Source organism: Malaya genurostris, chromosome 2, assembly GCF_030247185.1.
Source record: "Malaya genurostris strain Urasoe2022 chromosome 2, Malgen_1.1, whole genome shotgun sequence".
Lineage (NCBI taxonomy): Eukaryota > Metazoa > Arthropoda > Insecta > Diptera > Culicidae > Malaya > Malaya genurostris.
Window position 1 is genome coordinate 165,663,235 of NC_080571.1, and position 18,712 is coordinate 165,681,946.

The 18,712-nt window shown below is 37.0% G+C and overlaps 1 protein-coding gene across 1 annotated transcript in view; it reads right to left on the minus strand.

Annotated features, from left to right (window-relative positions):
- LOC131427127 (inactivation-no-after-potential D protein) overlaps positions 1–18,712 on the minus strand; it is a 1,657,698-nt gene that overhangs the window by 924,412 nt on the left and 714,574 nt on the right. The window contains exon 8 of the mRNA XM_058590062.1: positions 17,373–17,466. Within this exon, the coding sequence (XP_058446045.1) occupies positions 17,373–17,466 (94 nt within the window). The remainder of the gene's footprint in view (positions 1–17,372; positions 17,467–18,712) is intronic.

Sequence of the window (18,712 nt, forward strand, 5' to 3'; positions counted from 1 at the left end):
TTGAGTCCAAAATTACGCCTAGGTCTCTAATAATTTTACATTTTTCTACAGGTTGGTTTCCTAAATATATGTTAATAGTAGGAGACATGATTTTTCTACTAAACGTTACTGAACTACATTTTTCAACGTTTAGTTGCAGTAAGCTTTTATTGCACCAAATGTTGAATACGTTAATTTCATATTGGAATACTTCAGCATCTAGAGCATTTTTTATTTCCATGAAGAGCTTCATGTCGTCTGCATATACAAGTACTTTTAGATGTTTGAGTAAGAAGGAAATGTCGTTTACGTACAAGATAAAAAGAAGTGGGCCTAAATGTGAACCTTGGGGAACATCTGAAGTGACATTTATTGATTTGGAGTATGTGTTTTGATAGCGTACAATTTGTTTGCGTTTTGTGAGATATGATTCAAGCCATTCTAAAAGTTCTTGTTCAATGCCATATTTTTTAATTTTGAATAGTAGTAATGGTATCACAGACTAACAGACATGACAGTATGAGTAAATTCTAATAAAAATTATTTTTCGTGATGCACTAGTTCCACCTATATTGTACTGCGCGAACTATTTACTATCTGTACACCCCTTGTGTTATGTAAAAGTTTTTTACTAGTTGGTTTCCCCTCGTTTGTCAACACCGATCAGCTGCTTGCAGGGATGCCTGATTTCATCAAAATATTTGAAAATGAATCGTCACAATGTTTTATTGGATTACGTTGATAATATATTTAACTTTTTCTTGATGTTGGAGGGTAACCATTTATTCGACTCAAATTTGTTCATCTAGACTATTTTTTATTGTGTTGGTAGTTTTCACCCGAAATTAAGTGGCGGCAGACCAGAAGCAAGTAAATATTGTAACAAAACGGGTTTGATTTTTTATTGAGTTGGAGGATGAGAAGTAGGCGCAATTATGTATATAGTTTAGGCAATATCAAAGATAAACTCAAGATAGAGTAGTCTGCGATTTCTTAGGTATCATTTGAATAGGACCCCTCGATGAGCTCGGTTCACTGTCAATTTGAGTATTTTGAAGCAAAACAACAAGTGTCTGATCACTAGATGCGTCGTAACTATGACAATGATTGTTTATGTTTGGAAAAATATCAAGTTACAGTATGAACGATATTGAGAAATTTCGCTTTATATCAGTGATTCTTAGAATAAGAAAGTGAAAACTACTTAGAACCATTGTCTAGAATTTATTTAGTTTGTTATAGCCTCATCCCATGAAGCATCAGTTGTGGCAAGAAATCATTATGTGCTGAATGTAAACATATGTGTGCTTCCTTTCTAACTTGTATTGTTTCCATGGCATTTTGTCGGAACTAGTCGACGCTTGTTAACGGAGGGTCAATAAAACTACATTATTACTGAACCAACTGGTTCACGATTACTGACCCAACATTTTTCAATGAAACGTATGGAACATTGTAATCTTCAGTTTATCTTTGGCAATATGTATTAAATCTGTATCCTGCATGAAATTCGCATGGACGTATACAAATCAATACATTACAGGTAATTCTGTATGAATGGCAACTCTGTTGATAAATGAAAAAAATAAAGACAGTCTAGATGACAGACATGATGTTTTTGATAGGGTAACGTGGCGCCATCATGACACATGTGAGTACTGTCCCAAATAATGGAATATTCGAAATGACCGTTAAAATGATTGAAGAATCAAATTTGAGTGTCCTGTCTGTTAGTCTGTGATGGTATGTCAATTCTGTCGAAAGCTTTACTGAAGTCAGTATAGAGAGTTTCGACATAATTTCCATTGTCCATAGCTTCCAAAGTGAATGTAATGAATTCCAGTAGATTTGTTGACGTAGAACGACCTTTGAAAAAGCCATGTTGTTCTGGAGTTATGTAATTTTTTACTTGTTGAAATATTTTCCCATTGATAATTTTTTCAAATAATTTTGGAATGCACGAGATAATGGCAATTCCTCGATAATTACGTATGTCTGATTTTGAGCCTGACTTAAAGACCGGTACTAAGAAGGAGGATTTCCATGTTTCTGGAAATATTCCTGTTCTTAGAGATAAGTTGAAGAGATGTTGTAATGGTGTTGTGAGCTCAGTAGCTAATTGCTTCAAAAATATTGGTGCTATTCCGTATGGTCCAGGACCCTTTGCTGCGTTGAGGTTTTCAAGTGCATTGAATGTTTCTTGCTTTGATAATTGATTGACACTGATGTCCTTTCAAATGATTTCTCCGGTATAAAGGAAAAGTAGTCACGTTCACGATCTGTTTCGGCATATGATGTGTATGTTTCTTGGAAAAAATTTGCAAATAAATTACAAATTTCAGTGCTATTATTTCCAGTAGTTCCGTCTAGGTTCATCTGGGAAGGAAGGTTGTTATTCTTCAGTTTTGTTTTAATATAGCTAAAGAAATGTTTAGGGTGCTCTTTGATTTCGCTTTCGACTTTGAAATTATATTCTTCGTGTGCCGAGTTGATTGCTATTTTCAGATCATTGCAAATGTCGAGGTAGTTTTGTAGATTGATAACACTTTTATCTTTTTTATAAGTCTTATGTGCTTTCTGCTTTCTATTTTTCAGGTTTTTCAATTGCGGGTTGAACCAGACAGGCAATTTGCTATTGTGACTTCTTCTTCTTCTTCTTTTTACTGGTACAATTTCCGAAATTAAGTTGTAAACAATTAGATAGAATTTTTCCATTTCCACTTCATTGACGTTTCCTTCTATTCTCAAAATATTTGGCCAGTTTAATGTACTTAGTCTACGTTTTGCTTCTTCGAAATTTGTTGTGTGGTATTCCCGCACTTCCTCGTATTCTATTTCGTTAGGGAGTGACATGATATGCATAAAAATGTAGTATTCAATTGCTGTGTGAAATGCTTCATTTTTCCAGAGTGGATTTGGTTAGGCATTTACACAAAAGTCTTCGGTACAGTTTGTGAAAAGAAGATCAAGATATGAATTTTGTTTATTTTTCACCGAATTTATTTGATTCAAGCCGAATGAAGAGATTTTGTCGAAAAGAAATTGAAGTGTTTCATTTTCTCCTGCAATTGGAAGTAGAATGGATTCATTTTGTTCATCGGTGATGAAGTGAGCGTTTCGTTGGTTAAAGTCACCGTATATGTGTAACTCAGCTTCTGGTTCCATATTCGAAATAATTTTTTCTACGGTTTGAAAGAATAGCTTGAAAGTTGTTTTGTTAGCATTTTCAGGGGGAAAATACACAGACGAAAAATATGTTTTTGTCCTGATATAAATACTTTGGTCCAAACATCTTCAAATTCTTTGTGTTTATTTGTTTCAATTCTGTCGGATGAAAAGTCAGCACTTACTGCAATGAAGACTCCACCTCCAAATTTTTTGTTGGATAGTGCTAAGTTACGGTCATGCCGGAATACGTTATAGTTATTTCCAAAAATTTCTTCGCATTTTACGCTTTCGTCCCAACTACTTTCAGTTCCAAGAATAACTGAGAAAGAAGATGAAAAAATATTTTGTTGAATTTCCTTTATTTTGTCTGGGCTTTTCATGCGATTGAAATTCTGACAGTAGACAAGAATTTCAATCGCATTCTGTTGTGAATGCGAAGAAATTTGAGGATTTGAACGAAGAATAGTGTCACTTACGTCATTATAGGGTACTACCTCGATAGAGGGCGTCGTTATTTCCAAAAATTCGGCCTTGTAAAATTGTGTTCGGCTTCCCGGATTAGTTGGAGTCGACGGATGTGTTCACTTGTCGAAAATTTCCCACAAGAGTCCAGGTCGGCCAGCGCTTCCTTAGGTTTCATTCCATATTCCTGATGGACTTCGATGAAGATTCGTAGGAGGTGGTCAGGTGTTGTTGGAAGGCCTTCTGATGCTAATAGCATTTTTATACTAGTTGGTGTCATACCCTCGATGCATACTGTAGGTTGTTGATTTTTCATGTATGACAAATACAGACGGACGACGTGCATTATTTTCGGGTCACGAAGTCTTGCTTTCAAGAAACGTACGTCGCCATTTGCAGATTGTAAAGTAAGACGTACAATGGGAGGACGCATTGGATCAATTTCGAATTGGCTGTCTGTATTCATGTCCTGTGATATTGCAGACGTATTTATGTTCTGAGATATTGTAGATGTGTTCACATAGTTAGTGCAGCTTCGATGTCATTACTTCCTAAGACCGGAGTGTTGTTTTGAATACTTCGTGTTCCTTTGTAAGGGTTGATTGTTTCACCTTTTTGAAAATTTATGAATTTTGAGGCAATATCTGCACCTGGATGCCCGGAGAATTGAATACGTGCAGCTGCTAGTAAGTCTTTGTCCAAGGGTAAGGTATATTGTAATGACATATTATTGTTATTGTTGTGGCAGGTATTGTTACTATTAGTGTTGAAGTTGCTGTTGTAGTGCACATTGTTGATGCTGTTGCTGTTGGTGTTGGTGTTGGTGTTGGTGTTGGTGTTGGTGTTGGTGTTGGTGTTGGTGTTGGTGTTGGTGTTGGTGTTGGTGTTGGTGTTGGTGTTGGTGTTGGTGTTGGTGTTGGTGTTGGTGTTGGTGTTGGTGTTGGTGTTGGTGTTGGTGTTGGTGTTGGTGTTGGTGTTGGTGTTGGTGTTGGTGTTGGTGTTGGTGTTGGTGTTGGTGTTGGTGTTGGTGTTGGTGTTGGTGTTGGTGTTGGTGTTGGTGTTGGTGTTGGTGTTGGTGTTGGTGTTGGTGTTGGTGTTGGTGTTGGTGTTGGTGTTGGTGTTGGTGTTGGTGTTGGTGTTGGTGTTGGTGTTGGTGTTGGTGTTGGTGTTGGTGTTGGTGTTGGTGTTGGTGTTGGTGTTGGTGTTGGTGTTGGTGTTGGTGTTGGTGTTGGTGTTGGTGTTGGTGTTGGTGTTGGTGTTGTTGTTGTTGTTGTTGTTGTTGTTGTTGTTGTTGTTGTTGTTGTTGTTGTTGTTGTTGTTGTTGTTGTTGTTGTTGTTGTTGTTGTTGTTGTTGTTGTTGTTGTTGTTGTTGTTGTTGTTGTTGTTGTTGTTCAAAAGTTCTTCAAAACTAGTAAGCATTGGCGTACCACAGGGAAGTAATATCGGGCCCTTACTGTTCTTGCTATATGTTAACGATATATGCAAGATAAATCTCTCTGGTATTCCAACACTGAAAATAATTTGCACGCTAGCATCATGTGCAAAGCATTTGATCTATCACTGCTTGTATAACACATGAAATTCAAGAAAATATACACTTAACTCATAAAATGAGTGTCAAAACTGTTGATATTTAGTGGAAATCATGCTACGTTTATACGAAATGCACATAAAAACGATAAGATATATCGTTATCACTAGATTCTATATGCATTTCATGTGAATGTCACATTGTTTTCCACATAGATTTCAATTGAAACAGAGTTGACCGATTCAAATGTTTTGCACATGCATTTGTGCTGTATTCATTCCCACTAGAAAATGAAGTGTTTAACACATGCAGCTCGATTCAATAGCAAAACACATCACATCCAAAAGAAAAACACATCAAAGCCAAGTGAAAAATAATTTAATCTCGCATCTTAGTGAATTTGCACATGAAATCTTGAAACAAATCGCTTTGGTTATGTGTTGAAAAGAAAAAGCATATAAAATTGAAGTGATGTTTACATACGAATCGATCGTGCAGATTTTTATCAGTGAAGGTTATTTGCGGATGATACGGCCTTGTTTTATCCGAATGCCAATACTAGTTCTATTATAACAAGCATTTATAACGATTTGCTGATTTTAAAAGAATACTTCTCTAAAAATCTGCTTTCTTTGAATCTACAAAAAACTATATATGTCATGTTCCGATCACCTAGGAAAGTTCTTCCCACTCTTCCCAACTTAATTATTGAAGGAAATGTTATAGAAAGAGTGGAAGTTTTTAAATATTTGGGAATCCATCTGGATTCTACGTTGTCTTGGGAACATCATATGAAGGAAATCGAAAAAAAATCTCATCATTGTGTGGAATTTTAAAACGTGTAAGTCATTTTCTACCACGGAAGACACTTATTCTGTTCTATTTCGCTTATATTCATCCTCACTTGAGTTACCTCATTGTTGTCTGGGGTGGAGCCTGCAAGTCAAAATTTAAGAGATTGCAAATATTGCAAAATCGTTGTATCAGAATAATATTCGATCTACCCTTTCTATTTCCTACAGTTCAGCTTTATACAGATCTTCCTCATAAAATCTTACCCATTCTGGGTATCTGCGATGAACAAACATTAATCTTAATCCACAACATAATACATAATCCGGAGACTTTTCACAATATAACAATAAATACAACAATTCTAACAACACAAGGCAAGTTAATCATCTTTCGCAATCCCGTGCATTTTCAAATTTTGGTCAGAAATGAATGACATTGGTCCAGCAATATATAACAAACTGCCCAGAGGAATACAGAATAATACACATCGTCACTCATTCAAATCCAGCATCAAATCAAATATATTATATATCAATATGGATCACTTTAACGAATTCAATACAAATCGAAAAGGACATCACAGTAACACCATCTCGTGACGCTCAAGGCTATTAGTTCAGTCAAATTTAATAGTTTGCGTTTATCGTGCACCCAGAAGTGAAATGTCACAACTAATTGAGCATGATGCCCAAATAGAGGTGTGAACATTTTCATGTGTTTTTTCTGACGAAAGTAAATATTGCCTAAAAATAATGTAGAATTACGTTCTTTAAGACCTATCGCCTTAATCACCAATGAAAATGAAAATTTTCGGAGGATGTTTCACTTTTTTCAATTTCATTTGTAATAAATGTTCATAGTGCCAGCACTGTGTAATTAAAATCAGCATCAAGCCGTTCTTCTTTCTAGTGAATTAATGTGTAAGCAAAAAAGATTTGTTAACTGTAAACTTACTATGATTTCGACCTGTTTGTCTCACGGATAAACAGTAAATTAAAGACTTCGAGCTGTACCAGTAGTGCCAACAGCATTACAAACAATAATATACCGTAGTATTACATATCTGCAGTTCAATGAAATGCTCTAAACAAACTGGACTGGAATCGGGAATCATTATTACAGTACAAATGGATTAAATTTTCAAATCAAGAAATTGCAATACTTAATTCGGAAATGTTGGTAAAATTCTGGAATAAGCATTAAGATGAATTCGTTTAGTTCTGCGTTTACATTTCACACTCATTTGTATAAATAGGGATTTTTTATATAACAATGTGTTCTCTTCCGAGTTAGTATCAGATTGCTATTCTAAACCGTATTTACAGCTTATTTTTTCGTGCAGTGCATATCGAGAAATATTCCATATATTTGAGTTTGTTTGATTCAGTGTACTGAATCCATGGCTGTCATATGTGCATTAAAAAAATTGTAGTGTATTAGTAACCTTTTATACCACCGCACTTTACTGTGATGTCCCTCGTGAATCGCAAGAGTGATCCATATTGATATATAATATATTTGATCAAATTCTACTTAAAAACTCGTATACGCCAAATAACTAATCTAAGTTACTGATTATGTATTTGTGTCTTTTATTCCTACATGTTATATGTAAACCGTCTACAAACAGCTAAATGTAATTATTAATTCAACGCGTTAGAAGCAAATAATAACCAAATCATATATATAATAGAGCTGAAAAGTCACTCTCTTGTAGCTGAACACCCAATTTAAATCTTAATAATTTAATTTTAACTCATATTCCAAAAATAGTTATTTAAAAAAACTCCTTTTAACGTTTGAGACTGGGAAGGGCAAGAAATCAGAGCTATGTAGGTTGGTTGCGGGGAAAATCCTGGGTGATGCGTTCATTATTTCTATACGGATGATGACGGAACGTTCGGCACTTCAAGAATATAGTAACAGTTCGGCTGAAAAGCTCGTATCGTTTAATAGAAACACGGATTTTTTTGCCAAAATTCGTTTTTATTATTCAACATAATTCCGATCTTCCAACTTTTCGATACCATTTTTGTAGTACGATTTGTCCTTTGCCTCAAAATAGGCCTCAGTTTCAGCGATTACCTCTTCATTGCTTCTAAATTTTTTACCAGCGAGCATTCTCTTGAGTTCTGAGAACAGGAAAAAGTCACTGGGGGCCAAATCTGGAGAATACGGTGGATGAGGGAGCAATTCGAAGCCCAATTCGTTCAATTTCAGCATGGTTTTCATCGACTTGTGACATTGTGATTGTGAGCTCACGCGGCACCCATTTTGCACAAAGCTTTCTCATATCCAAATATTCGTGAATAATATGTCCAACACGTTCCTTTGATATCTTTAGGGTGTCAGCTATCTCGATCAACTTCACTTTACGGTCATTGAAAATCATTTTGTGGATTTTTTTCACGTTTTCATCGGTAACCGCCTCTTTTGGACGTCCACTACGTTCATCGTCTTCGGTGCTCATATGACCAGTACGAAATTTTGCAAACCACTTACGAATTGTTGCTTCGCCCGGTGCAGAGTCTGGATAACACTCATCAAGCCATTTTTTGGTATCGGCGGCATTTTTTTTCATCAAAAAGTAGTGTTTCATCAACACACGAAATTCTGTTTTTTCCATTTTTTTCACAATAACAAAAGTAGCTTCACTCAAAATGCAATATCTCACAAACTAATAATCAGACAGCTGTCAAATTTATACACGTATCTTTTGAAGGTTGGTACTAACTGAAAATGGTATGGATTTAATTCTAGTGGCGCCCCCTCATAGAAACGATACGAACTTTTCAGCCGATCTGTTACATGTCTTCGATACTACCATCACTTGCAGTACGCATCATCGATGTACGTGGGATCTCTGGATGTTTTCTGATATGTAGGTTTATCTAGTAATTCATTCATTTTCCTATCATAATCTTGTTTATACATTGTTACAATCCTGTTTCCTTTATCGGCTTCTAGAATGCAGATATCTTGATTATCGTTAATAAACTTTTTGGCAGTACTGGACGCTTTTTTGCAGAAACCATGAAGTGGAGTGTCTAATTGGCGATGTACTGATTTTGATATATAGTTTTGGATATGTGTTGCAACTAGACATCTATTGCGAGGTTTGGAGTAGTGCGTAGTATAGATTCAATATCGGCAAGCATGTGGTAGAACAGAATCGTGTTGGTATTTGTGATGGGCATGGAAATTTTTTCACCCAGCCTGAGTAGTGTGATGGTATTTTCGGGAATCGTTACATTGGTAGCATTTAGTATGGCTTTTGGGTTGAGTGTAGGCGTAGGACTGTCAGGTGATGCTGTTTTTTTTCCTTAATCAATTTCTTCTGCTTTCGATATGTTGTGTGTTGGAGTGTTTTCGTCCGATGTGCAACTGGCTGATTATGAGTTGCAATAAACTGTGTCGCTAAAGTGCTATTTATGGACTGTGTCAGCTGTTGTTGTAGTTGGTCCAGTTATCGATGTAAACACTTGATTAAAGACAGTCTGTTTGATCTCAATATTAAAAATTGATTTTTAAAGCGTTCGGTTTTTCGTTGTAGTTTAATTTACTGTGTAATTTCATCAAGATCCGACTTCTGGTTACGAAATTATAGGGCGATGATTGTCAAAACATTCAAATCGTCATTCAAAATGACGATACAAAACTAGTATGAGACGGAACATGCAGCTTTGCTCCGTTCGCAGCGTGTTTTGTTCAATTTCGTATAGCGAGATATTGCCACATGAAAATTCATAATTTTCAGGTGAAAAATATGTAATTTTCTAATTCTTTTATTCAATTTGTACCTACATGTTAGTATTATTACAAGATCACGAAAACGATGCTTTTCTACAAAAGTACACTTATTACCTTTCTCATATAGAAACTTTATGCAATTACTAGAAAAATTGACTAGTGAAAATTGACCCAGGGCTAAGTGTTCTATACCATTCGATGTGTGTGTGAGTATGCATCAAATAATATCACTCATAAAATTAAAAAAACTTTAACTAGTCCCATAGGTTGCTATTAAATTTCACACCGTCATTTAGAGCAACGATGCAAAAAAAGGTCATATTCTTTTAGCTTAAAACTAATTCAGTTTGTAGGCTATATTAGTTACTTACTAAACGAACAGACTTCGGCTATACTGGTTCCAAGTTCCCGGTTCCAGACGTACCGGAAATAGTGGTAAAAAAGTTTAAAACGAGACTCACTCAATTTTCTCCGAGATGATTTGATCGATTTCCAAAAACAGGCTCCACTAAAAGTTCCTATAGTCTCATAGGTAACTACTAACAATACGATCCAAAAAATGAAACGAACTGTTTTGTTTAAACCCAAGAATGCCCAACCGGTTGAAACTACGAAACAGCTCATCCAACAGAAAATTGATCCAGTCGCCTCTGCTGTTAAAAATGTTCAATATCGCCAGACCGGCGCTGTATCAGTTTGCTGCGAGTCCACTGAATTTGCAAAAAAACTGATCGATAATGCAAAGAATCTATTGCCTGAGAACTATGAGATCGAACTTTTAAAACCACTACGACCGAGAGTAAAAATTGTAGGCATCACGGATGCATTGTCCGAGGAGGACCTGGTTAACAAAATCAAGCTGCAAAACGATCTACCTGACCCAAGTGAGCTGAAAGTTATCAGAATACTGAACAAAGAAAAACGAAGTGATAAAACCGTTATAACTGTAACTGACGCTTCTACTTTTAATATAATAATGCAGCTACAACGTATTAATATCGGTTGGGAACGTTGTAGAGTATTTGAGGTAATCGATGTCATACGATGCTATAAGTTCTCTGAATACGGTCATAAAGCCGCGACATGCGAGAATATAATTTGCTGCCCTAAATGCGCGGGTGGACATGCTGTTAATGAATGTCAGTCTGGCGCCGCGAAATGCATTAATTGTCACAAGCAAAATTAGCTTCCAAATTCATCTAACGAGGAGGTACTCGAAGTCAATCATTACGCGTGGTTGGAAAAAGCCAAACTCAGGATCGACTACTCCACATAGCAATCAATGCACGATGCTTCATCAGAAGAGATTCTTGATAATGAGTCAGTTAATTCTCCTGCTTTGTCAGGTAAACACAAGAACAGTATATGTCCTTCCGAGGCTATGTTAGTTACTACGCACCTTCAAAGTGGTTCTACACTTCCAGTTTTCTGCAGCTGATTCCGATTCGACGAATGATTTTGTACCTTTTCGGTTCAACCAACCAACCAGTCCTTCATACAATCACCCCGACGATGTCGCCTTTTCTCTGCCCGACGAAGCATCGATGGACCATGTTCAAGATATTGCTACTGAGCACAGTTTCTCAGGTAAATTGGCAACACGTATATGTCCAGTCGTAGCTGGGACAGAAAACTGCACTGTTACTGTTGTCCCCCTTGCGTTCCAGATAAATGACCTAATATGGACACCGGACTTATCACATTATACTATCAAAATGTGGGTTGCATCAACTCCTCCATTGCTGAATATTCACTTGCTTGCTGTGACGATGAATGTGACATTTACGCTTTTACAGAAACTTGGCTAAATAGGGGCACATTATCGAGCCAAATATTTAGTAATAACTAAGGAGTGTATCGATAAGTAGTTAGCAAAATTCAAACAGTTGTTACTCTGAAATGGCTTAATTTTTGCAGCGTGTTTTGCGGTGACATGTTTGTTTATCAGGTGTACAACTTTGCTTCCGCCGTTTTCCGATAGGCGGCCGTACCGGCTGAGGCTGGTTAAAATACATAGAAGATAATGCCTTTAAAGTGAGTGTGTACAGTACCTAACGAATTGTCATCGCCGTTTCAGTGACAGTTGTTCTTGTTTTCGTATTATTCATGCTCGAAAATGTCTGTTTATGTGCCCAATTCTCGCCATTTGCGGGAAGTTTTACTTTTCTGTTACAATTCGAAAAAATGCAACTAAAGCGCATCGAATGCTTTCAGAAACTAACGGTGATGCTGCTCTGAGTAAAAGAACGTGTCGGGAGTGGTTTCAAAGTTTTAAAAATGGTGATTTCGATGTCGAAGAGAAACATGATGGTGAAAGAGAAAAAAAACCTTCAATGATGAATAACAATTTACTACAAGCTCTTAAAACCGGGTGAAACCATCACAGGAGATCGCTACCAAACGCAACTGATGCGCCTTAGTCGCGCGCTAAAAGAAAAGCGGCCACAGTATCAAGAGCGACATGGCAAAGTCATCCTCCAACACGATAATGCTCGGCCTCACGTCGCAAAAGTGGTCAAAAAGTACCTGGAAACGCTGAAATGGGAAGTCTTGCCCAACCCGCTGTATTCCCCAGATGTCGCCCCTTCTGACTTCCACCTATTCCGCTCGATGGCACACGGCCTGGCAGATCAACATTTTCAATCCTTAGAAGAGTTGGAAAAATGGATTGCTTCATGGATAGCGTCAAAAAAGGACTCCTTTTTTCGAGCCGGGATTCGAAAATTTTCGGAAAGATGGAAGAAAGTTGTCGCTAGCGACGGACAATACCTTGAATAATACATCTGTAAGCACTTTTTCGCAATAGTTTTAAATTTTGGAAAAAAACGGCGGAAGCAAAGTTGTACACCTAATACATGTCAATAACAGCTGCGCAATCGATTGCTTTCGGTACGGTTTATCGTTTCAATGATGAGTCGAATTGATCCGGAAACGCGAAAGAAAATTCTGCACACTTGGTGCTCAGAAAATGGTGTCACGTACAACGAAATTGCAAAATGGGTGGAAGTGCACCACACCAGGGTCAACAATATTATCGAGAAGTTCGGTAAGACCCTTTCCATGAAAGATTTACCCCGATCCGGTAGGAAAACGGGTCCCAGCCAGCCCGGCCGGGACTTAAAAGTGGTTGAGTACATAAGGAATAACCCAACGGCGTCGACGCGGGATTTCGCCAAGCAGTTCAACACCAGCATCGGGAGGATTCAACTGATCAAAGTTCGTAGCTCCCTGAAAACGTACAAGAAACATAAGTTGCCGAAAAAGTCCCTGGTACAGCAAGTTCAGGCCAAGAGCGCGAAAAGTGTATAACCGGATTCTACAGAATAAAGACGGTTGCATCCTGGTCGACGGCGTAACCTACGCTAAGGAAGACTCTCGAGCGCTGCCCGGACAGCGATATTATACGAAATCGGTGTACCAGGACCTGGACGACGCTGATATCACGGTGGCGATGGAAAAGTTTGGGCAGAAGGTGTTGGTCTGGCAAGCAATTTGTACCTGTAGTTTGCGGTCGTCGATTTTCTTCACGAAGGGCACAATTAACGCTAAGGTGTACGAGGAAGAATGTTTGAAGAAGAGAATGCTGCCACTGTACAGAAAGCATAAGGCTGCCACTGTACAGAAAGCATAAGCTCTCTTCTGGCTGGATTTGGTTTCAGACCACTACGCCTACTCCGTTCTACAGTGCTTGTCAAAAAATAATGTACAATTAGTGGAAAAGGACATCAACCCACCGAACTGCCCGGATCTTCGGCCAATTGAAAGGTATTGGGCAATTGTCAAGCTGCACTTTCCGAAGGAAGGTACAGTGTCCCAAAACATGCAGGAGTTCAAAAAAACTAGACAGCTGCCACCAGGAAAGTCACGAAAGTAACTGTGCAGAATTTAATGAAGAATGTCAAGTCTAAAGTGCGAGCGTTTCACAGAAACTAGGATTTTCTTCAATATAATCAGTGAAATGCATAAAAATGTGATTTTTCTACAATATATCGAAAGCTGATGTCAAAATATGTTTTTTTCGCTTTTTTATTCAATAATCGATGTTGCTAACTACTTTTCGATACACTCCTTATAACGTCTATCGTCAGGATCGTTCTAGCTTCAACAGTTCTAAACGTCGTGGTGGGGGTGTTCTGCTCACTGTTAGCTCTTGCTATGAAAGTCGTTTAATCATTCTTCCTGGATCATCAGACGTTGAACATGTGTGAGTTGCTATAAGCCTAGAAAAATAAACTCTTTTTGTTTGTGTCTTGTACATTCCACCTGGATTAGTTCAAATGAACGGAGTTTCCAATCCTAATAATCGCATTTTGGACCTTTGCTTTTCAAGCAATGAGATCACAAATGGTATTTCAGTTCTGAAAGCTCCTGTTCCTCTAGTTAAACAATGTGTTCATCATCCATAGCTTCTCATAAGTCTTCGCTCTAGCCAACTCATCGCATTTCGTGAAATAACTGAAGCAGTGTCATACAACTATCGAAAATCCGATTTCGTATCTATGAATCAATTTTTCGATAGCGTGAACTGGAATGATGTACTCTTTAATTGCGATACCAATCAAGCTGCTGAAAAAATCAGCCATGTTTTTCTCTATGCCATTGATCAATTTGTGCCGAAAGTTATAAAGTCTCACACCCTTCAGTCTGAATGGTCATGCGAGAGACTCAAACAATTGAAAACTGCAAAAAGATCCGCTCTGAGGAAATATTTGAAAAATAGAACTGGTTACCTTCATTCACGATATGTGGCGATAAATAGCACATACAAACGTCTGAATAAACAGTTATTTGAAGCTTACCAACAGAAAACATAGGATAACCTAAAAAACAAGCCGAAAGCTGTTTGGAAATATGTTAACGAACAGAGAAAGGAAAGTTGGCTGCCGAAAACTATGGTAAAAGGCGATATTGAAGCAAAATCGACTGATAGTATTTGTAGTCTTTTCCGTGATCACTTCAGCAGCGTTATCTGTGACAAGAAACTCGACATCGATTCCATTGCTGAGGCCGCTAATAATGTACCTTGCTTTCCATTTGTTGGCTCTCCAAACACTATATCGATTGATGATGTGATCGAAGCGTGCAAGCGTCTTAAATGCTCTTCGAATTCGAATTCTAATTCGTTTACCATTACCTCTGGTGTGCCACAAGGTAGTCACCTTGGATCTCTCCTGTTCCTGCTTTACATCAACGACGTTAATCTCTCCCTGAAGTGCTTGAAGCTCTCGTACGCAGACGACTTCGAACTGTTTTTTAAAAATTGATAGCCAAAGCGATGTTAAATTTCTTCAGAAACAACTTGATATTTTCGGAAATTGGTGTCAGGTAAACAGGATGGATACTAAATGCTTCAAAGTGTTCTATAATAACGTTCAGTCGCAAAAGAAAACCAATAATTTTCAACTATTCGCTTCTTGGGACCGAGTTAAATAGAGTAAGCTGCATTAAAGATCTAGGAGTCCTACTTGATAGCAAATTAACTTTTAGCGATCATGTACCATATATCGTTTCTAATGCATCCAAACAACTCGGATTCATCTTCCGAATGACGAAATCATTCAGTAACATACACTGCTTGAATGCATTATATATTGCCCTGGTTCGCTCTGTTCTTGAGTTTTCTGTAGTTGTGTGGTGACCATAACGGGGTACATAACATAACGGGGTACAACGCATTGAAGCTGTGCAGCATAAATTTGTCCGTATTGCCCTACGTCGGCTATCTTGGAGAGACCCCCATAACCTTCCCAGATACGAACTTAGATGTAATTTAATTGGACTTGAGTTGCTTAGTGATCGACGCAATGTTTCGAAAGCAATGTTTGTTTCCGATTCAATTCTGGGAAACATCGACTGCCACAAACTTCTCGGACAACTCGATATAAATATCAGACGCAGAACTCTTCGGAATAACCCTTTTCTTGTCCCCCAGTTTGCTAGAACGAATTATGCGAAGAACGGACCTATATCGAGCATGATTCGAATATTTAATCGTTGTTATACTATATTTGATTTTAATCTGTCTCGTACTACGTCTCGCTCATTTATAGTATTTTTTAAGAATTTGACCTAAGAATAACATTACTTATAATTCCTATGTTTGTATTTAAGTTTGTGAGTGCTAAGTATATTATGTTGGTTTGTAAGTGTGCCTTGTATTTAATTATAATTAATTAATGTATCATTTGGATGTGATTATCTGTTGGTACAAAAGATGAGGAGGTTTTATACCTACTGGAGAGAGTGACTTAATAAGTATATTCCCTGCTCCAAATGAATAAATAAATAAATAAATAAATTGGTTGCTTCTTAATTTCATCCGGGTTCGACTTCCATTTCCAGAACTATAGGGTAAAGTGTGTTTAATCATTTAGTGCGACGATGCAAAATAAAGAAAAATTCTTTTTAACTTACCATAACTGTTTACAAATTGAAAAGGTTATGTTAGTTTATACCCAAAGAATGTTTCTTATTTTATTCAACATTGAAGAAAATTCTTTTTTTGACATTTTTTATTTTTGAAACTATAAGTAATATGGGAAAGGCATCATTACACCACTAGGGGGATTAAAAAAGGTTATTTTTTAAATGGAATTGTTTGCTACAAATAAACGAGTGAATAGAATTTAGACCAGGCGCGGCAACTATGGGGAGGCAAGGCATTTTATGACCTCACACCCCCCCCCCCCCCCCCGCGCAATAATTTTATTGGATTGACACGACCTCCTCACCATATTTTTACCAACCGGAATAAATAATGAAAATTTGGTGAAGATAATTAATGATATTTTTTTACGCAATCCCTATAATTCATCTTCATAGTCGTAAATATTTCTTAACTAATTCAATACAATTTTTAATCTTATTAACTACAAGGTGGAAAGTGCCGCATGATGAGACACAAAATATTTACACTATCATAAGATTTGAGTTTGTTGTGCTATTTTACTTCCGTATATTCAGTGTAATAAAATTTTGTATAATTTGTCATTCCTGTTTATATACCATCAACTTATTTCCGTTGGCTTATAGAGAAATTTTTTGTGCTAAATAAAATGATCTATGATAATAATAATAATAATAATAATAATAATAATAATAATAATAATAATAATAATAATAATAATAATAATAATAATAATAATAATAAAGTATTAATAATAATATAATTATTATTTTTGTTATTATTAGCCTAAGCTTATTGAAATCAGTTAGGCCATCGTCTAGAAAATTCAGTACATAGTGAACATGGACATGTGAATACATACACACAGCGATTATTAGCTCAACAGCTATAAGGAAAGGAAAACCTTGCTTTGTTTTCAAACAAAAATAAATATATCCTACTGATTGTTTAAATAATTGTAATCTATTACTAAAACTTTTGATTATTTATTCGTGGATTATAATGTCGTTTTCGCTAGAGAAAACTGAAACTGACCCAGGGTAGTTTCATCAAACAAACACTTTTTACGAAACTGTGTTGTTTTCGCACTTAGCAACAAGGGATTTGAGCAAACCTGATATTAAAACCAGGTTCGAAACTGACTAGATTTTCAGTTCAACAACGCTGAAACGAGTTTCGAAACTAGCTTCAAGCAAACGGTTTGACAGCAGTTAGCGTGAAAACTGGGTTAGGTTTGGCATCAAGCGAAAACGACATAAGTAATCTTTTGCCATATTTCACCTGCTTCGAAATGATTTGTAGAGTTTGTGTCAATCATAGCATCTCCAATGGTATTTGCATCTTTTGAGAATTTATCATTTCCTTTATCATGAATCTGAAACGAAAGTTTGAGTTATTGAATACCTTATATATATATATATATATATATATATATATATATATATATATATATATATATATATATATATATATATATATATATATATATATATATATATATATATATATATATATATATATATATATATATATATATATATATATATATATATATATATATATATATACAAGGTGAGATGAAAAAACTGCAACCAACTTCAGACTGCTGTCATTTCTAAACCGCTCGTCCCACAGCTGTCAGATTTATTCTAGTGACAGCTCATTATATTATTTACAAGCGCACAAAAGCATTTTGGTGGGAATTTTTCAGAAAAAAAGTTATTTGTGATGGAATTCAAGTGTGATAGTGTGATTGCTTTGCATTTGGCTGGAAAACCACAAGTGGCTATCGTTAGAGCCCTCCAGCATTTAAAAGTGAATAAATCTTTTGTGTCTCGTACCATCGCTCGTTACCGTGGTACTGGTAGCGTAGCCCGACGTCAAGGAAGTGGACGAAAAAAAACAGCAACATCGGCAGAAATGGTTCGAAAAGTGAAGAAGCGAATTGAACGAAATCCGCGTCGCAGTGGGCGAAAAATGGCTCGTGAGCTGAACATATCGCAATATGCCATTCGGCAAATATTGAAAAATGAGCTTGGACTAAAGCCATTGAAGTTCCAAAAAGTGCAAGATCTTACTGATGCGCAAAAAAAAGTTAGACTCGAAAAAGCTAAAGAGTTGCTTCGCTTGGCCGAAAGTGGTGAACTGCCGAATTTGGTTTTCTCCGATGAGAAACCATTCGTTATCCAGCAGTTTGTAAACAAACAAAATGATCGTGTTTACTTGCCAGAGAGGTCAGCTGAAAATTTGCAACTTCGGTTGGCCACCAGAACTCAAAAGCCGGCCATGGTGATGGTGTGGGCCGCCATAACAGCCGATGGTCGCTCGCCGCTCGTATTCATCGGCCGTGGGGTCAAAATAAATGCGCAAATCTATCGCGAAAATATTTTGGAGGGAGTTCTGAAGCCCTGGGCACGCAAACATTTCGGCCGCAGACCTTGGACATTCCAACAGGACTCAGCACCATCGCACTCAGCACGCGCCACCCAAGAATGGTTAAGAAATGAGGTTCCTCGCTTCATTTCCACCGCACAATGGCCACCAAAATCTCCGGATGCCAATCCGTTGGACTATTGTGCCTGGGGTATTTTGGAAAGCAAGGTTGGCACTAAAAAATACCA